This window comes from Chiloscyllium plagiosum, unplaced genomic scaffold (genome assembly GCF_037043375.1).
Source record: "Chiloscyllium plagiosum isolate Xiang-an unplaced genomic scaffold, Cpla_swu_hap1 HiC_scaffold_8, whole genome shotgun sequence".
NCBI classification, from domain to species: Eukaryota; Metazoa; Chordata; class Chondrichthyes; order Orectolobiformes; family Hemiscylliidae; genus Chiloscyllium; species Chiloscyllium plagiosum.
The window spans coordinates 90,248,822-90,270,763 of NW_028270146.1; the positions used below are offsets into that span (position 1 = coordinate 90,248,822).

Below are 21,942 nucleotides of genomic sequence, written 5' to 3' on the forward strand. Positions count from 1 at the left end.
GTAAAAGCTAATTTGCACATAGTTTAAAACATGCAAGTATAAATATCTACCGTTTTGTATCTCTTTTTAAATAGCCACACCAGGAAAAGGGAGGAAAAAAAATGACTCTCTGTCCCTTTCTGCAGAGATTCACTTTGGGGGAAAAAAGAATGTTTGGCTAATAATGGTTCGTTCTTGAATGCACAACGGTTAAGGTGCGAAGTGTGCAGAAGGCTGATGTCCTGAGTGACACTAAACATAAGCATTTCTCTCTGGGATCTTCACAACTGCAGCCTATTGGGGATTCCTCTAGATACTGCTCAAGAGGACAACCAAGGCAGTCAATCTGGGATGCTCTACTTCTTCAACAGGTTGGTCACCCGCTGCTCCAAACAATGTCTAAAACAAATGTCTAAAAAACACTGCAACTTGAAATGGTCATCAATCCAGGCAGGGGACTCACCAGTAAAAACATTATCACAAGATACGCCACTATTAAGAAATGTCTCATTAAATAAAAGTTCCAATGTCCTTTCATTAACCTTTAAAATAAAAATGGGCATCCACAATTCTTCAAGTGCAAGTCCACAAACGTTCACAATACCAATCATCAGAGTATTCTCCATTGGTGAAGACTACCACAAGGATTCCTTCTGTTAAATCTTCAGTTCCTCCCTACTGCTGACTGAGCTGTGTCAGCAGATGACTGGAAGCTGACCCTGAAGATCTCACACTGCTGCTCACCATGTTGTATGGACATGCCAGCTCACCACATTGTATGAGCTGCTGCTTATGAAGATTACCAAATTCTAGTGTAGGAAACCAAATTATTTGTCTGGTGGTCATGTAGTCCGTGTAACGGTGGAAGACCGCACCTTGATTAAACTAAAAGAGTTTCTTGTAGTTAGCAAGATATAGTTTATTACATATTAGCAACTAGTTGCAAGTTATTTTGATACAAAAACGTAGTTAAAGGCTATGAGGAGATATTAGGATCTCAAAGGAGAGAGAGAGAGAGAGAGACCTAAACTGTTCTACCCTTATCTGACACAATCACAGCCAGTGTTTTTTTATGGCTCTCCTCACTATTAACCCTTTCAGACCCATATTCAACACCACACTGCCTCTGTACAACACTGGAAATCAGCCTGGGTGATACACTCAGCTCTCTTCCCACAAGCCTCTAGGATCGGCACTGCCCTGGGGTTATACGATCTTGCAAGACTTACGTGAGTTTAAGGTAAGGTGGCAATTATAGCCAGCCCAGCCTGCTCGACAGAGACAGGCATATCGGTTTACATCATCCACGCAGGTTCCACCATTGACACAGGGATTACTGGCACACTCGTTTATATCTGAAGGAAGAGATCGTAAGCAATGCGCAGTATTAGATTTGAAGGTGGCATTGTATTCTGCAACTGGCAATCAATTTACACTTAAAACAGCACCCTTACCGAGGGAAATGGTCCCTCAGTGGCACTTCCCAGAAGAAACCTGCACACTGAGCCCCAGAAGGAGATACTAGGGCAGGCGATGAGATAGGTTTAACAAAGGAGGAAAAGGTGAGGGGGTTTTAAGAGGGGAATTCGGTAATTAAAGGTCAAAAGAAGGAATAAATTGACAATGGAGGAGCAAAGAAAATTGGAGATACAGAAAAGGCCAGAACTGGAAGAACCCCGAGATCTGGGAGGGGCTGTAGGATTTGAGAGGAATACAGAGGTAGCTGTGGAAGTACTTGATGCACATAACATACATCAGCGAGAACAGAAAATGATAGGCAAATAAGACTGGGACGATGTGAAGTGTAGCCCTCATCAGAACCCATTCACCAGCACAGACAGGTATCCTACCACAACTGCATGGAGTCAGTGGAGGGGTGCAGTTCTGGATGGTCTAAGGAGTAGATGTGATACTTCTTGAACAGAAAAGCCTGTGGAGACTCAAGAGAAGAGTGGTACAGCCAAAGGCGTGAGCTGCTAATGATCTGTGGCCCACTCTCACTCCTTCCATTATACATACACACACACACACACGTATAATTGAGAACTATATCACACCCACATTATGGCAAGGAAACATAATCAGCTCTGAAGAAAGTGCCAACGGCAATTTTCTGTTAGGTTAGACAGTGCACAACAGAGTCCCAGGCAGGGGTGAATACATTTCCATTCCTGAAGAAGGGCTTATGCCTGAAACGTCGATTCTCCTGTTCCCTGGATGCTGCCTGACCTGCTGCGCTTTTCCAGCAACACATTTCCAGCTCTGATCTCCAGCATCTGCAGACCTCACTTTCTCCTCAATGAATACATTTAACACAGTCTTTAAAACCTCAGCAATTTGTGCAAAACAAATGCTTCAGTTTCACACCCTTAGGACATACATGATGTATTTAGAAAGAGTAGTATCTCTAGCTATTGTAGTATAGGGGAAAGCAACAGATTTGTGCACAGCAAGATCCCGCAAGTAGCAATGGAAGAATTACCAGATTATCTTGTTTAGTGATACTGTCTGAGACCTGAATATTGATCAGGACATCAGAAAGAACTTCTCTGAGCTTCTTGACAGATCGGTGTGGGATCATTTACAAAATACACTGCAACAGTGGGATTCACTCAATGCTGCGGATTCTTTGCTCTGGATTAGGATTTTAACCCATGATTGAGGTAGGAGCATCCCCAACTTAGCCACAAGGTGAACAAAAGCAATTCATACCACTTTGACATTGACCGTGGCAATACAAGGTCTGATGTATACTATAAAGCAGGAAGTGATAATACATCCCTCAGAGAATCATGGAACAGGTGGTCTGTTCATTCTCTGAACAGGGCAAAAATATACCCCTCCTTGCCATCAACATCTGTATAGTAAGGGATCCCCTTGAGGACTATTACTTGATTTTAGGGGCTACTTTTTCATTCACACTTAATCCTTTAACAGGTAATGGGGTTACAGTGTAACATTACCTCCTGTATTTTTATTTTTAAATAAAGGACATTTCGACTCACACAGAAGCAGAGAATTCATCATCAATCTCAATAATTATAAACCTATCAAAATTTAAAGTTACAAAAGTCAATAAAAGCATCGATTTCCTTGATACCACAGTATTTAAATTGGTACAAGACAAGTATAAATTGACCTTTCTTCCCCAATAGTAACTGATGAAGTGTTTCTGCACACAAAAAGCCATTAACCTAAACGCTGCTTTTGCAGCCTACTCCTGCCAAAGCTGGAGTTTTAACCAGGCACCTTTATTGTATATCTGATTTAAAAGTACAACAAGGGACAGTGTTCATTACAATGCCATCAGCTACAATCTTCCCTTTGGAGTAGCTCCCAAATAAATTCAATCTTAAACTAGAGACAACATTTTGATTCACATATAGTTCATTACATCAGTGATTTCCAACCTTCTTAGGTCCTAGCTAGCTGCATGTCCCTTTGTTGACAGGTTTGAAATTGTTCTCTCTTCTTTGCAGGCATTCTTTCCCCTTTCTCCAACATTGTAGCCTCTCTCCTTCTCACCCACAAAGTTATTAAAGCCCTCCTCTCTCTCTCTCTCTCTTTTTCTCCTAGCATCATAACTCCACCAATTCTTTTGTGGCCTCCCATTTCTCCATATCATCATGCTCTAATTCTTTCACACACCCTCACCCCTCCACCCAGTCCCCTTGCAGCATCCCTGTTCACCTCAATTACTTTGTGTCCTCTCCGTCTCGCCCAGTTTCCTTGCAGCCTCCCTAATCCCTCACTTTTAATGGCTTCAAAGCATCTCTCCGCTCCCCCAGTCCTACAGCAGCAAGGCCCAGTCTTCAATCTCCTGCCCACACTTACACCTTCAGGTAGAGATTGTGTCTCTCTCCTGAGCAAACGCAGGAGCAAACTGGCCTGAGAACAGAGTGGTAGCAGGGTACTGTTGCCTTCAGTCCTAGTCTGGAGGGTGACCTTTCTGGGATTGGTCACCCCATGATTGAATTTTTCCAGCTGCAATTTGGAGATTACATGGGCAAAACTACCCGCCACTCCTGTGCATTGTGAGTATTGCAATGAAGGCTAATATATTGAATACCCTCACCTGAGGAGTGGGATCGAATTGAAAAGCTCATCCCCAGCTGGCAGGGCCAGACTGATTGCTTTGGCTAGTTTTGATCACCTCAAGGAGGTTGGGAGAGGAATTTCCCGCATTGATTGTACAACCGTTCTGAGGTGCATCTGGTATTTTGTCTTTGTCAGAAGGTCAGATGTTATCTGGAATGGCAGACACTGTGATGCTCAAGGCATCGTAATTGTGTGGGCTAGGCTGGATGGACTAAATGGCCTTTTGTCTGTACCTCTCCGGATATTGTCACAGTACTATATTAGTGAGAATTGCAGGAGACTACTCTCATCATTTTGCTCTCTGTGCGTTCAGGCATACCTTGGAGATAATTTTACGTGACCCATGTTTTCCAAACTGATCTGATTTTTCTCTCTCGTCTCTTGCATCCTTCAACAAAACTACGCGTAATTATCCAGCACCTTCTTTTTTTGACAAATTATAATCAGCGATCGAGGAGGTGATGGCCTAGTGGAATTATCACTGGACTGTTAATGCAGAGACCCAGTAATGTTCTGGGGACCTGGGTTTGAATCCCACTGGAACAGATGGTGGAATCTGAATACATTAAATATCTGGAATTAGGAATCTAAGGATGACCATTGTCAGAAAATCTGGTTCACAAATGGCCTTTATGGAAGAAATCTGCCAGCCTTACCTGGTCTTACCTACATGTGATTCCAGACCCACAGCAATGTGCTTGCCTCTTAACTGCCCTCTGGGCAATAAATGATGGGTCTAGCTAGTGATGCCCACATCATGTGAATAACTTTTTTTAAAAGGCACTAGTTGTGCAATGCTCTTCCACATGGTGGAAAATATGGTTTCTTGAAACCACCAGCTGTTTTCAGTTAAAACTTGATATCTTCTATCCATTTGTCAAAACTGTCTCCAGTTAACTTGCCTATTTTAGTATTTTTAACATCCTGATCAAACCTCCACTCACTTTCCTCATGTCAGTTTAATAGACATCAATACAATCTTCTCTATTCTTAAACAGCACACATTTGTCTCAGTATTAATTCAGGCATTTGTATTATTCATTATCACCAGTCTTGTAATTCTACAAAGTGGGTCCAAGTGACTATGTCTTTTCTTTATGAAACAACACTTGTATATTTCACTGTTGACTCCTGTATATATGCACACTGGCTGAAGAAAATTGTACTCACTCTCCACCACTGTACAACACTTGCCCCTTTGTTAATTCCTGTACACATACACAGCGAATAAAATGAAGTAACTCATTCACATCTGCTGACCTGGTTAAGAGAGAGCAGTTCAATCATGAACATTAGTGGATTTGATTCTGCTCCAATACAAATTGTTATTCAATTCTATAAAGGTGATTACTGTAATTAGAGGGTTAGTGAAGTGAGATACAGTAATGGAACGCACAAGTTTACCAAAATATCACTTTTACAATGTAATCCAAGAAGATTGAACACTTAAGAAGTTACAGTTATTATTAATTATCAAAGTGGTTGGTGCTTGCAAGTCTACGTAATAAAATAGGTTATGTCAGCTCAACAAATGCCTTTGAACGCATGTCAAAGTAAGTTCTTCTACCCTTATAAAGGAATTAGTCTGCTGTGAGCCTCTGGATTGGAGTTCTTCAGCAAGAATAATGTATAGTTATATTATGGACACACCAGCAGAGAGTGCTTTAAACCAGTAGTGGCACGCAATGTTTCTGGCTTGCATTATAAATATTTATTCTTTACCTCATTTAGTGCTGCACACTTACTTTTACAGAAAGGCAGTTGTCCACTCCACGTCTTATCTTTGAGGCACACCCTGGTATTTGATCCCACTAAGACAAAACCAGGATCGCAGGCAAAGTGTACCTCATGACCAACTAAATATCTGCTTCCAAACTTCTTTCCGTTATTTGGAGCGTTGAGTTTGGGACAAGTTTCTGTGGAAACAAAACGTAGAAAGTGAAACTGAAGAGAGACAAGAGTGCAGGTTACTATAGTAAAGGAGAGTTTCTGGTCAGGGCCTGTGGCCTTAAAAAAGAAAAAAACTTTCAACAAGGAACAACTTTTACAACCTGACAACATGTTAAAGTGTGTAACAGACACATGCCTGTGTTATTATTTGCCAAGTATTCACGGTTGTGATGTAGGAATTGCAGCGACCAATTTGCACGCAGCAAACTCCAACAAGAGATACATGACCAGAGCTTTGATTTATCATCCTGAGAAGTATTTTAATTTGAACTGTGAAAGCTAACAGGATTTTGACTTTACACCTCATGCAAAGAATGCCACGTTTCTAAGTATCACACTAAAGAGAAAGCATAGATTATGAGCTCCTATCTCCAGAACGGGGCTTGAACTCACCCAGACAGTGAAGGAAGAAGGGCAAGTAAATATGGCCACAATGAAAGAATTAGAAGTTATTTGCCTTTAAGTAAGAGCATAAAGAATTTCTTCAACATTTACATGGGAAGATAGACACACAAAAACTGCACACCAGCATATTTCTTCCAATACATCATCAGGAAAGACAATGTTAGACTTCAGAAAAATGTTGTGGTCGTATCTTAACAGATACTAGGGAGAGGAGGTCTCAAGTTGTCATGGTGATGTTCTCACTTGGAGTCAGGTGGTGGTGTTTCCATGTCCCAGTAAAAATGGATGCAGATGAAAGTGGTTGGTGCTTGCAAGTCTACGTAATAAAATAGGTTATGTCAGCTCAACAAATGCCTTTGAACGCATGTCAAAGTAAGTTCTTCTACCCTTATAAAGGAATTGGGTTGGAAAAGGAGAAAATGGCAGCCTCGTTAATCAAGCACTTTGCACCTGTTTTCACAACAGAAGAAGACGACAAAATCCGTAGTACCAGACAACCTTAAAACAAATCAGGGAAGTGAGCTTAATCGGTTTACACAGAGATATTAACAGGAGTCCAAGGGACAAAAACTTCTATAATCTGATGCTTTCTGCCAGAGTTTTTTTTTAAAAAATACGTGGTAAAAAGACATGTCGGAATTTTTTACAGATCAATAAATTCAAGGGGTTGTGAGAAATTTACCAATGTCACTTCATTACTTACAATGGGAGGGCAGGAGGAACCAGCTGCCCACAGATAAGTCAGTGTAGTATCAATTATGGGGAAATTACTCAAGTCCTAGGAAATCACCAGTTCAGGAAATTTCAGGAAATCACCAGTCCTGCAATAAGTTGTTTCATGCCCTTTTACACGTTTGATAAGAGTTATCAAAAATGTCTCGGGTGATAGATTTCAGCAGTGTCAGATATTTTAGGCCTCTTTATCTTCACATGCTCTATCACCCTGAACCCATACCTGCTTAAAAACCATTCATTTCACCGGTTCTGACACAAAGTATTTAATTTGGAACATTAACTAGAAGCTTTTATTTTATTTCCCCAGAAATGCTGTTTGATATGCTGTGTGTTTCCAGATAGAATCAATGTGAGTGTATAAAGTTGAGATTTAGATCAGTCCAACTGAAAAGTGGCGCATACACTCAAAAGGCTAATTGGGCTGGTCCTCTTTCTCATTTCTGAAATAACTGCACAAGGCCAGTATTCCATCACCAAGTCCCCCTTTATTTACATGTGGAAAGTCCTGACACTGATCCAACTCCCTCAGAGCCAGCTCTCAGAGTTAACAGGAAGTCTGACACTCCTGGGTTTTTTTTTAAATTTTTTTTTTCCCTTTTGTTTTCTTCTTTTTTTGTGTGTGCGCGCGCAGGTGTGAGACATAGTGAAAGATACAAGGTGCACAAATCTTTATTCAATTTTCCACCACCAGGAAGAAAAGAAACACTCAAGTGGCCAGTGACAAGCAGTGCCCTTCTCATCAAAGTGTGATCAAACAGTGAAGGGGAGGGCAGGGACTAAATCACAATAGAGTTGGAGGGGGAAATAATGCACTCCACTCCCTGCAGCACCCACCTCTCCCTGAACAACTCCAGGGTGTTGTTGGACACCGTGTACTCCTTTTCCAGAGACACCAGGCCCTAACGTAACCGCGGAAGAGGGGCAGGCAGTCGGCCCCAACAACTCCCTCCACGGCCCGCTGCCTGGACCTGTTTATGGCCACTTTGGCCAGGCCCAGGAGCAGACCCATGAGGAGGTCTTCAGACCTGCCCTCCCTCCTCCGTAACGGGTGCCCGAAGATCAGTAGCTTGGGACTGAAGTGCAACTGAAAGCAGAGGAGAGGTTTTTAAGAAAATCAAAGAGGGAGTGCAAATGCCCACACCCAATATATACATGGTCCACGGACTCCACAGCACCACAGAACAAGCAGCTGGGCTGGGAGTCCATGAACCACCACAATCTGCGATTGCAGGGGACTGCTGCGTGCAGCACTCTCCACCCCAGATCCCCGAGAGAAAGGGGGAAGGACTCCCACATAGAGAGCCCTCCACTGGGCATCTCCACCATCCAGTTAAAATGGCCACGCCAAGGTGTGTCCGGACGGTGGATGAGGGAGAAGAGGTGGACGGTGTGCAGTAGCAGTTGATACAGGTCCCGCCTTTTTACGTCCTTAAAAGGGACAAAATTAAAATTCCGGAGGCGGCTCAGGTTGTGGGGCATAGGCTCCCGCGGGAAGTACGGGACCTTGGGGCCAATGTGAAATTCCATCCAGGCAGGGGTGAGCACGGACAGATTCCACCGCACACCTGAGCGTCCTCCAACTGGTGCACTACGTTGGGTCCGAGCACCGCCGTTTTAAGGCGTCGGATGATAGTGGCCACATACCGGATGTCTAACATTGCCCTGCGCGCCATGTCCTGCGGCAGCGTCCAGCACAGGCCTCCAGCACGTCCCCGACCCTGGTCGCCCTCGCCGCCACGGCCCTCCCCTCTGACAGCCAGTCCAACCCATGAGTATGGAGGTGCGGATTCCTGAGCAATGACTCCCCGATGACAGCCGCTACTCCAGCCGGAGGGTAGGCGCGACGCGATTCGACCATGTTCCAGACAGTGATCAGGTCCTGGTAAAAGATAGGCAGCGTCTTGAGGGCGACCTCCAAACCGTCACGGTCGACGAACAGGAGCTGCGTGTCGTAGTTGAGGTTATGCACCTGGCGGAAAAAATACGTCGCCAGGGCGCACCACCTAGGAGGAGGCTCGACGTAAAGGTATCGTTGCAAGGTCTGAAGGCAGAACGTCGCGACCTGGGTGCGGACGCACACCAGCGACTGACCGCCCTCCTCAATAGGGAGACTCAGAACCTGCGCGGCGACCCAGTGCATCTTTTTGTCCCAGAAGAAGTCGACCAACGTTCTCTGGATGTCAGCGACAAAGCCAGGAGGAGGGACCAAAGTGACCAGCCGGTACCACAGCATGGCGGCCACCAGCTGGTTTATGACCAGCACTTGACTCCTGTAAGATAGCACTCGGAGCAGTCCTGTCCAGTGGCCTAGGCGAGCCGAGACTTTGGCCTCCAGCTCCTGCCAGGAGGCCTCAGCCGGCCTGAGGTAGACCCCCAGGTAGAGGACATGGGTGGTACTCCAGCTGAACCCCCGTAACTCCTCCGGCAGAGAGTCCACCCACAGACCAACCAGTAGTCCGGAACATTTGGCCCAGTTGATCCTGGCGGAAGACACTGCAGAGTACATGGCCTGGCACTCGTGCATCCTCCCCAGGTCAGCTGGGTCAGTGAAAGTGAGGGGCACGTCATCGGCGTAGGCCGAGAGGACCACCTCCATGCCCGTGCCACGCAGAACCAGCCCTGACAACCGCCTCCGCAAGAGGCTCAGGAAAGATCCACACACAGGGAATACAGCTGGCCGGACAGGGGGCAGCCTTGACGCACTCCTCTCCCGAAGCGAAGGGGCGCCGTCAGGGACCCGATAACTTTAACTAGACACTCTGCGGCGGCGTACAAAAGTCGGATCCGGACGACGAACTGCATCCCGAACCCGAATGCCCGCAGAGTCCCGAGCAGGTACTCGTGATCAACCCTGTCGAACACCTTCTCCTGGTCAAGAGACAGGAAGGCACTCGGCAGACCAGCCCGTCGACAGAAACGGATCAGGTCCCAGACCAGGTGGACGTTGTCGTATATCCTCCGGCCCGGGACTGTGTAGGACTGGTCCGGGTGAATCACGTGGGTCAGCACGGAAGCCAGGCGAGAAGACAACACCCTGGCGAAGATTTTGTAGTCCGTGCTGAGGAGGGAGACTGGACGCCAGTTCTTCAAAGAACGAAGGTCTCCCTTCTTTGGCAGCAGGACGATGACCGCCCTGTGCCAAGAAAGAGGCAGCTCTCCGGCATTTAGACACTCCCTCAGGACCCGTGCATAGTCACTCCCCAGGACGTCCCAGAACACCCTGGAGAACTCCACAGTCAGCCTGTCCAGCCCGGTCGAGAGCGCCAGTAGGCTCCTCTAAAGTGACGGGAGCATAGAGCCTTCCAGCATCCTCTGGGCCGAGCTGCGGCAGGTCCTTCCACAGAGCTCTGCGAGCATCCTCGCAGGGAGGATCCTGAGAGAACAGAGCCGTATAAAATAGTTTCGGAGGTGGGCCCTGATACCCTCCGGATCCGAGACGAGGGACCAGTCGTCAGCCAGCAGCACAAGGAGCTGCTGACAGGTGCCACGCCTTTTTTTCCAGGAAGTAGATGAAGGGGGAGCCACGGGCCAGGTCCTGGAGGAGCTGGATCCACGAGCTCACGTATGCGCCCTGAGCCCCAATGAGCTGCAGGCCCTGCAGCGCAGCCTTCTCTTCATACACCCCGCGCAGGGCCGGGCATCTCCTTCTCCAACTCCCCGATCCTGGATTTCCGTCTCTTTGTTGACCCCCTCGCGTACCCCTGACAGAGAATGCGGATGTGAGCTTTGCCCACATCCCACCATAGCCTCAGGGAGGGAGAAGCTTCCCCGCTTCCTTCTCCAGCCGGCCCAGAAACGACGAAACAAGTCCCGGTACCGCTCGTCCTCCAGCAGCAGGTTGTTAAAGTGCCAGTACGCGGAGCCGAGCCTGGCGCCGAACGGACGGAGTTCCGCCCACACCAGGTGATGGTCCATGCATGACACCTGCCGCATGGACGCCGTCGGAAAACAGGAGGCGCACACCCGCAAAACGTACAGGCGGTCGATTCTGGATGCTCCGACGAAGGTGAAGGCGATGGAGTCAGGATGGAGATTCCGCCAGGCGTCCACCAGGTCTAAGGACTTGACCAAGCCCCCCAACCTCCTCCCCTACGCCCAACTAGTGCGGGCACCGCCGTGGTCTGTCCTCAAGGATGCAGTTAAAATCTCCCCCGAGGACGACGCACACACTCTTATTGATGGAGGCGAGATGAGTGGACCCTTCTCCGAAGAAACTCGCTTGCCTCCGCCCGGCCAAGGGAGCGTAGATGTTCATCAAGTGAAGCACCGCGCCCCGCAGCCGAACCGTCAGTTGAAGCAAACGGCCTGGCACAGGCTCCCTGAACCCCAAGGTCTGCAGCTGAAAATGCAGGGTCAACAAGATGGCCACCCCGCCAGATCTGTGGGTGAAGTGACTCATGTAGACTCCCCCTTGTCACTCCAGGAGCCACGTGGCTTCGTCTCCCGGGGTGATGTGGGTTTCTTGCAGGAAGCACACTGCATACCTCCCGTCCCGAAGGACCGAGAGGGTCTGGAATCTGCGCTGTGACTCCCTGCTGCCGTTGATGTTGAGGCTGGCTATAGTTGTCTTCATGTTGGAAGCGTTATGCAACCACCACCAATACAGTTAAAAACTATATACATTTATTGGGAGGATGAGGGAGGGGCACAGAAGTCCCTCACCCTCACCAGGAGTGCCCCCAGGAAGTTCCTGACTCACTATCGCTCATTAGCGTCGAGCCCAGGTGCCTGGCGAGCAGCGTGGGCCGACGAGTACACTCTCTCAAAGGAGCTCCAGCGGTCGAGCGCCAGTTGGGTGACTCAGAGTTTCCTCGACAAACTCCCAGAGTTCCTGGGGGGGGATGAGGGAGAGATCGGTGGAGGCAAAAGTACAGTTGAGGTTTTAAATACTTTGCACTTAAATTTGCCTTTCGGTCAGATAGTGCTCAATATCCTGGTGAGAGGAGGATTCTCAGTTACTAGAAGATTATAAAATTAATGAAGTGGAGGTATTGGATAAGCTGTCGGTATTTACAGTTGAAGCAGCTCTGGGACATGGGCATAATTTTTCAGTCTTCCCTGGAATTGGGGGTCTGTGCAGGAGGACTGGAGAATTATAAACATATTGCCCTTGTTCAAAAAAAAAACCTTATAAAAGATAGGCCAAGCAAGTACAGACCAGGCAGTTTAACTGTGCTGGGGCAAGTTTGAGAAACCGTTAACAGGGTAAAACTAACAGTCATGTGGGAAAATATGAATTTATTCAAGTGTTGGCTTGGATTTGTTAAGGAATTTTGCGTCTAACTTGTTGGCGTTTTTGAAGCGGTGGTAGTGAGGGTTGATGAGGAAAAGGCTATTACCTTGGAGGAAAGTGCACAACCTAGAAAGTCTGGTTTGGAACAGTTAAACTGCTTAGCAATGTCCAAATCAGGACCAATTAAAATGAAGGTCTGGTTAAATGGTCACCCTGTTCTAATGGAGGATGATACCGGCATGGCTGTTTCAGTAATCGCAGAACCAGTCTTTAACAAAATTCGGTGTGGACACTAACTCTTATGTTTATGCACGACTTCCATTTGACTGAGACTGGAATCGAGCCTGGGTTCCTGGCACTGTAAGGCAGCAGTGCTAACCACTGAGCCATGTGCTGCCCATATTTGGCCTTACTCCTCTATTTGCCAACCTTTTACTGTTGAGGTGCCTATAGAAGACTTTGGGATTTCTCTTTGTTAGCTGCCAGTTTTTTTTATGTGAACCCTTTTTGCTTATTCACCTCCCTACCTATTCAGTGCCATTTACATCCTTACAACTGTTATAAACACTCTTCGACTCTAATTTATTTTTGTCATCCAGGCGGCAGCTTCAGATTGGTTTATCCCACATTTCTGTTCTTGCCCCATTGAAGTTGGTTCTTCACTAGGTAATTATTCTTACTCTGGAATGACTTATTTTCCACTGTCATTTTAAACATTATGATATAACAATCATTCTACCTCAACTGTTTCTCCATTGTCACTTGATCCACTGGCTCACCTAATTTCCAAGAACTCGGTCTAGCAATGCTTCCTTTCTCATTGGACTGACCTCATTCTACTGTGAGAAGTTTACCCTAATACAATCCAACTGCATCACCCCTCACTGCCCTCATATTGATTACTTACAGTGTGGAAAAAGGCCCTTCGGCCCAACAAGTCCACACCGACCCGCGACCCACCAAGACCCATTCCCCTACACCATGGCTAATTCACCTGACCCGCACATCTTTGGACTGTGGGAGGAAACCCACGCAGACAATGTGCAAACTCCACGCAGTCAGTCGCCTGAGTCGGGAATTGAACCCGGGTCTCTGGCGCTATGAGGCAGCAGTGCTAACCACTGTGCCACCGTGCCGGGCCTGGGACATTGGGAATGTAAGGATAATTAAAATCATCCAGACTAACTGCTCTATGATATTTACATATCTCTATAATTTCCCTGCAGATTTGTTCCTCTTCATTGTTCCCATGATCTGTAGTCTACTCTGAGAAAAGCAGTTCCACCCTCATTTCTTTACTCAAATTAATTCTGTCCTTGGACCCTCTGAAATCATCTAATCCTCCAGTAGTACAATGCTATCCTTAGGCAAAAATGTCACCCCTCCTTGTATTTATCCTTTCTTTATTTTTTTTGAATACCTTGTAACCTGGAATATTTAACACCCAGACCTACCCTTCCCTGAGTCTTTGTTATGGCCATGTCATCATAATGCCACATGACAAATCTGTGTCTGTAACTTGCCAATCTTACTAACTATACTCTGTTCATCACATACATACAGTGTAAATCTGATTTCTCCCTTACTCTGGCTCTGTCTATTAACAGTATTTTCTATTTTAGCGCTATCCACCTCTCCCAGAATTTCATGTATCCTGGTATTATCTTCTAATATTCTCCCTTGCTTCCTAAACCGTTGCTACCTAATGTACAAATCTAAATATCCAATTTTCACTCAAGTACCACTTTGCCATCTTGGGTTTTACCTATCGTACACTTTCCGAGAATGGCACATTTCTGGGGATGAGACTTGCACATATCTCTGCTCAATCCTTGAGACTTACAGCAAGGCAAATTAAACTGAAGCAACTTGCTTCATAAAGTGCTTTTTATGGCAAAATATCAAAGGCACTTCACAGGAACAAAATTCCTCCAAAATACAAAAGTTAAGTAGAGATTAAGGATTGCCTTTTAAAATAAGGGTTGAATTATAAAGATAGATTCCAGAGATTAGGCTTGGATTTTCCTGAGGGCAGGGTTTGAGGTTTTTGATTTGATGAAAAGTATTGATACTGAAAGGACAAGATCATTTTTTCTGGTGGGTGTGTTCAATACAAGTAACAAAATATTCAAATTAGATAGTTCAGGAGGCACATGACACAAAGGATAGTGGAAATCTACAACCCCCTTCTCTGAAACCCACTATAGGCTGGGGGTCAAGAGAACACTTCAAATGGGAGTTGATAGATTTTTGTCATAGTGTGGTTATGTTCATCAAGCCAGGAAGTTGATTTGCAGACGTTTCGTCCCCTGTCTAGGTGACATCTTCGGTGCTTTTGAGCTTCCTGTGAAGCGCTGCTGGACTGTATCTTCTGGAATTTATTTGGTGCCATTTCTGCTGCTTCCGGTTGTCTGTTACGGTTGTTCATTTTTAGTGGCCAGTATATTGGTCTAGGTCAATGTGCTTGTTGATGGAATCCGTGGCTGAGTGCCATGCTTCTAGAAATTCTCTGGCTGTCCTATGTTTAGCTTGTCCTACGCTTGTTGTGTTGTACCAGTCAAATTTGTGGTCCTTGTCATCTGCGTGTATGGCTACTAGGGACAGCCAATCCTTTAGTGGCTAGTTGGTGTCCATGCATGCAGATTGCTTGTTGCCTACCTGTTTGTACTATATCATGTTTCATGCAGTCTTGGCATGGAATCTTGTAAATTACATTCGTCTTGCACGTGATGGACAATGGGGTCTTTTGTTCTGGTGAGTTGTTGTCTGAGCATGCCTGCCAGTTTATGGGTGGAGAAATCTGACTGTCAGTTCCAAGACATTTTTTATATAAGGTAGTGTGGCTAGTCAGTTAGACTGCGGCATGTCCTCATTTCATTGTTTGCCTGTTAGGTATCTGTGGATGAGGTTGCAGGGATATCCATTCAAGGTGAAGACTCTGTAGAGGTCTCCATCAACAAGCACATTGACCTAGACCCAATAAATTCCAGAAGATGCAGTACAGCAGCACTTTTACAGGAGGAGCCAAAGCATTGAAGGTGTCACCTGGTCTGGGGACGAAACGTCTGCAAATCAACCTCCTAGCTCCCCAAACATACCCATACCTACTAAAACTGGCTACAAATCTTTACACAAGCTTTGATACATTTTATTAGGCAGGATATTTTGGGTTACAAAACAAAGGCCAGTAATGCGTTAGTGTACAGATCAGCCATAATCTGCTTAAATGGCAGAGCAGGCTTGCAGTGCTACATGAGCATGCTGGCTGTAACCTACCATTGTGCTTGGAGGTCTGTTTGTTCACTGTGTTTTGCAGGAGGCTGAGCTTCCTCTTCATCATGCGAATTCCTTGTGTGTACTGGGCTTCCTGAGTAGACAGCAGTTTCTGCATCTGGCGAATGGCACTTAATACCTGTTGCTTACTGGGACAACCCTGCAAAGGGAGAACACAGTAAAGTATAACATATCATTTCTGACACATCCCTTTACATGAAAAAGAAATGACCCTTTCAAAGGGATATGCTTGGTGAAAGGCATGATGAATTCCTAAGCATGTATCCGAGGAGGAACTAAACTATTCAGTGTCTGCCAATATCGAACACTGGCTTAAAAGGAACTGCCAAGAGGCACTTACTTGCCATTGTTAATAAATTGGTCATTTGAATCAGATGTTCATCAATTTTGTGTCAACTGGTAACAGTTTGATTGCTAACGGTGTTATTGCTGAATCTGAAGCTCAAGTTCAAGATCCATTCTGGAACAGGAATACAAAATCCAGGCTGAATCCAATGTGGCCGTGAGGGTTCCTGCACAGTTGGTGGTGCCACCTTTCAGCTGTGATATTAAATGGAGGCCCCACATCCATCCTCTGTTTGGATCTAAACAAGCCAAAGGTACTCTTTCTAAACATCAGGGAGTTTATAGTTTTTTGACCGACTTTATACCTCAACAAATCAAACATGACTATCTGCTTGCCTTGGTCATTGAGTTGAGTTTTGTTGATACTGTGACCTTTAACAAATTCCTGTTTCGCTAACGAAATGGGCTGAAGGGCCTTTTTCTGTGCTGTACCTCTCTGTGCCTCTGAACTCAGGAAAGGATGTGGCTCAACGTAGAATGCAACTCTTTCTACTCCATTCGCTCAAATCTCGACATCTTCCTTACCATCTTCTACTGTGCCAACAGAACACTTTCAATTCCTGCAATAAATCATGTGGTTTCCCCGAATGAATGTCAATTTTGGCCAAATTCATGATACTTTGGTGATGTCACTCTCTGGTTCACTAGCTTGACACTATCCTGGTGAGACTATACACTCAACACAATCATCTTCCGATGAGCAGAGCCAATCACGTGCTCAGATTAAGCTTTGCACAGACCTCCGCCCAAAACTCAAAGTAATGTTGAATTCTAGTCAACATGTCCTTTGACTCACCATATGCATTGCCAACAGAATGCATTGTTAAATCAATGTATAAATATATATAAATATATCTATATATATAAAAAATATATAGTACATGATACAATGCTGTTTTATACAATATAATATACATGCATTCATATAGACACCACCAACCAAATTTACCTTATACCTGTTTAATTAAAGGCTTGATAATTATGCTTTTTCAAAGAACTTAAAAGAAACTGTTTTGATGCAAAACCTTAATTTGTATGGAATTAGTTCTGTAGATTATCCAGGTGGACAGGGACCTGATTGGGATTAAAACTGACAGAAAACCCCAGATATTTGTACCTTAATCTGAACCCGCTGTGAATTTGTTTTTGTACTCAGAGACCACACTTTTGTGGGCTTCACAAGTTCACAGTCACAGACTTGCAATAAATTGAGTAAAGCTGCAAGCCATTCAGTTCATCTACCTCCATTCCAAAAGAAACTGCCTCTCGTAAGTGATCCCAGCCTAACCAGAAACAGATCCCTCACTCATCAGAAGGATAGCATCTCTAATTCAATTCCCTCAGCCCTGCACTGGAACATCCACTTGATATTTTTGCTCAGGCACTGTAAAATTATGCAAACTGTCAAGCTTCTGGCATTGAAGTTACATTACCCACTGTCCACACTGGCTCTCCATAGTGAGCATCTCATTCGTTGCTGTTCTCTTGCCTTCTCCCTATAACACGTACATAGTTATTTAAAAGGAACAACTTAATATCCCAGTTTCTGAATACCTCAGTGGAAATCCAGTCGTCATTGACAGTTCAAGTATGTACTCCCACCCGAGGAGAAAACATCTTAAATGAAACATGACATTCTGAAAGATTCCAACAAAGTATTTACTGACTAGATGTTTAAGTTTATGCAAAATTCCAAACATTTCGCCTAAATACGGAGTTGAGAAAAAATGACTGTTCAATCTCTCCTTGAATCGACAAAAGGCAGGCACCCATAGAAAAGGTCAGGTCTTTTGAGCTGCGGTCCTGCAGAGTGAGTATCCCTATCTTTGATATAGGACATCAAGGCTCAAGTCCCATTTGGTCCAGAGTAGTACAATACAGGTTGATTAGATTATATCGATACTGATCATATGTACAGCCTTCAATCAAACTAATACCAGAGAATAGGAAGGTGCCGTGAATTTTGGAGCCATGAACAGGAAAAAAGGCCTTGGAGAAGCACACTCTGGAGGGCTGTCACACTGACTGAAGTTACACAGACTGTGAAGGGCTGTCGCACTGACTGGAGTTACACAGGCTCTGGAGGGCTGTCACAGTGACTCAAGTTACACAGACTCAGGAGGGCTGAAGCATTGACTGAAGTGACACAGACTCTGGAGGACTGTCACACTGACTGAAGTTACACAGTTCTGGGGGGCTGTCACACTGATTGAAGTGACACAGACTCTGGAGGGCTCTCAGACGGACTGAAGTTACACTGACTCTGGAGGGCAGTCACACCGACTGAAGTTACTCAGACTCAGGAGGGCTGAAGCATTGACTGAAGTTACACAGACTATGGAGGACTGTCACACTGACTGAAGTTACACAGACTCTGGAGCGCTGTGGTGCTGGCTGTAGTTACACAGACTCTGGAGGGCTGTCTCACTGTCTGAAGTTACAGAGACTCTGGAGGGATGCCACACTGACTGAAGTTATACAGACTCTGAACTACTGTCAAGCTGACTGATGTTACACAGACTCTGGGGGGCAGTGGTGCTCACTGAAGTTACACAGACCCTTGGGGGCTCTGGTGCTGACATAAGTTAGACAGACTCACGAGGGCTCTCACAGTGACTGAAGTTACACAGACTCTGGAGGGCTGCCGCACTGACTGAAGTTACACAGACTCTGGAGGGTTGTTGCACTGACTGAAGTTACACAGACTGTGAAGGGCTGTCACACTGACTGAAGTTACACAGACTCTGGAGGGCTGTCGCACTGACTGAAGTTACACAGACTTTGGAGGGCAGTCACACCGACTGAAGTTACACAGACTCTGGGGGGCTGTCGCACTGACTGAAGTTACACAGACTCTGGAGGGCTGTCACACTGACTGAAGTTACACAGACTCTGGAGTGCTGTCACACTGACTGAAGTTACACAGACTCTGGAGGGCTGTCGCACTGACTGAAGTTACACAGACTCTGAACTACTGTCAAGCTGACTGATGATACACAGACTCTGGGGGGCTGTGGCGCTGACTGAGGTTACACAGACTCTTGGGGGCTCTGGTGCTGACATAAGTTAGACAGACTCACGATGGCTCTCACAGTGACTGACGTTACACAGACTCTGGAGGGCTATCGCACTGACTGAACTTACACAGACCCTGGAGGGCTGTGGTGCTGAGTGAAGTTACACAGACTCTGAAGGGATGTTGCACGAACTGAAGTTACTCAGACTCTGGAGGGCTGTCGTACTGACTGAAGTTACTCAGACTCTGGAGGGCTGTTGCACTGACTGAAGTTACACAGACACTGGAGGGCTGTCGCACTGACTGAAGTTACACAGACTCTGGAGGGCTGTCGCACTGACTGAAGTTACACAGACTCTGGAGGGCTGTCGCACTGACTGAAGTTACACAGACTCTGGAGGGCTGTCGCATTGACTGACGGTACACAGACTCTGGACGGCTGTCGCACTGACTGAAGTTACACAGACTCTGGAGGGATGCCACGCTGATTGAAGATATACAGACTCTGAACGACTGTGAAACTGACCAAAGTTACACAGACTCTGGAGAGCTCTCACACTGACTGAAGTTACACAGATTCTGGAGGGCTGTCGCACCCGCTGAAGTTACACAGACTCTGAAGGGCTGTCACCAGACTGAAGTTACACAGACACTGGAGGGCTGTCACACTGACTGACGGTACAGAGACTCAGGGGGGCTGTCGCACTGACTGAAGTTACACAGACTCTGGAGGGCTGTCGCACTGACTGAAGTTACACAGACTCTGGACGGCTGTCGCATTGACTGACGGTACACAGACTCTGGACGGCTGTCGCACTGACTGAAGTTACACAGACTCTGGAGGGATGCCACGCTGATTGAAGATATACAGACTCTGAACGACTGTGAAACTGACCAAAGTTACACAGACTCTGGAGAGCTCTCACACTGACTGAAGTTACACAGACTCTGGAGGGCTGTGGTGCTGAGTGAAGTTACACAGACACTGGAGGGCTATCGCACTGACTGAAGTTACACAGACTCTGGAGGGCTGTCACACTGACTGAAGTTACACAGACTCTGGAGGGCTGTGGTGCTGAGTGAAGTTACACAGACTCTGAAGGGCTGTCGTACTGATTGAAGTTACTCAGACTCTGGAGGGCTGTTGCACTGATTGAAGTTACACAGACACTGGAGGGCTGTCACACTGACTGAAGTTACACAGACTCTGGAGGGATGCCACGCTGACTGAAGTTACACAGACTCTGGAGGGCTGTCACACTGACTGAAGTTACACAGACTCTGGAGGGATGCCACGCTGACTGAAGTTACACAGACTCTGGAGGGCTGTGGTGCTGACTGAAGTTACACAGACTCTGGAGGGCTGTCACACTGACTGAAGTTACACAGACTCTGGAGGGCTGTGGTGCTGAGTGAAGTTACACAGACTCTGAAGGGCTGTCATACTGATTGAAGTTACTCAGACTCTGGAGGGCTGTTGCACTGATTGAAGTTACACAGACACTGGAGGGCTGTCGCACTGACTGAAGTTACACAGACACTGGAGGGCTGTCGCACTGACTGAATTACACAGACACTGGAGGGCTGTGGTGCTGACTGAAGTTACACAGACTCTGGAGGGCTCTCGCACTGACTGAAGTTACACAGGCTCTGAAGGGTCCCCACACTGAATGATGTTACACATACTCTGGAGGGCATTCACTCTGAGTGAAGTTACACAGACTCTGGAGGCCTGTTGCACTGACTGAAGTTACACAGACTCTGGAGGCCTGTCACACTGACTGAAGTTACACAGACTCTGAAGGGCTGTCGTACTGATTGAAGTTACACAGACACTGGAGGGCTATCGCACTGACTGAAGTTACACAGACTCTGGAGGGCTGTCACACTGACTGAAGTTACACAGACTCTGGAGGGATGCCACGCTGACTGAAGTTACACAGACTCTGGAGGGCTGTGGTGCTGACTGAAGTTACACAGACTCTGGAGGGCTGTCACACTGACTGAAGTTACACAGACTCTGGAGGGCTGTCACACTGACTGACGGTACAGAGACTCAGGGGGGCTGTCGCACTGACTGAAGTTACACAGACTCTGGAGGGATGCCATGCTGATTGAAGATATACAGTCTCTGAACGACTGTGAAACTGACCAAAGTTACACAGACTCTGGAGAGCTCTCACACTGACTGAAGTTACACAGATTCTGGAGGGCTGTCGCACCCGCTGAAGTTACACAGACTCTGAAGGGCTGTCACCAGACTGAAGTTACACAGACACTGGAGCACTGTCACACTGACTTTAGTTACACAGACACTGGATGGCTGTCACACTGACTGAAGTTACAAAGACTCTGGAGAGCTGTCGCACTGACAGAAGTTACACAGACTCTGGAGGGTTGTCACACTGACTGAAGTTACACAGACACTGGAGCACTGTCACACTGACTGAAGTTACAAAGACTCTGGTGCGCTGTCGCACTGACAAAAGTTACACGGACACTGGAGGACTGTCACACTGACTGAAGTTACACAGACTCTGGAGGGCGGTCACACTTACTGAAGTTACACAGACTCTGGAGGGCTGTCACACTGACTGAAGCTACACAGACTCTGGAGGGCTGTCACACTGACTGAAGTTCCACAGACTCTGGAGGGCGGTCACACTTACTGAAGTTACACAGACTCTGGAGGGCTGTCACACTGACTGAAGCTACACAGACTCTGGAGGGCTGTCACACTGACTGAAGCTACACAGACTCTGGAGGGCTGTCACACTGACTGAAGTTACACAGACTCTGGAGGGCGGTCACACTTACTGAAGTTACACAGACTCTGGAGGGCTGTCTCACTGACTGACGGTACACAGACTCTGGAGTGCTGTCACAC

General features: G+C 46.4%; 1 protein-coding gene across 2 annotated transcripts in view; it reads right to left on the bottom strand.

Annotated features, from left to right (window-relative positions):
• The window catches only part of LOC122553990 (fibulin-7-like), a 76,259-nt gene that overhangs the window by 20,586 nt on the left and 33,731 nt on the right, over positions 1–21,942 (bottom strand). The window contains exons 2-4 of one of the 2 annotated variants that reach the window (XM_043698476.2): positions 15,677–15,833; positions 5,823–5,993; positions 1,209–1,334 (exon numbers count right to left, since the gene is read on the bottom strand). In XM_043698476.2, coding sequence (XP_043554411.1) covers positions 1,209–1,334; positions 5,823–5,993; positions 15,677–15,833 — 454 coding nt within the window. The remainder of the gene's footprint in view (positions 1–1,208; positions 1,335–5,822; positions 5,994–15,676; positions 15,834–21,942) is intronic. The other variant, XM_043698477.2, reaches the window with a different exon arrangement.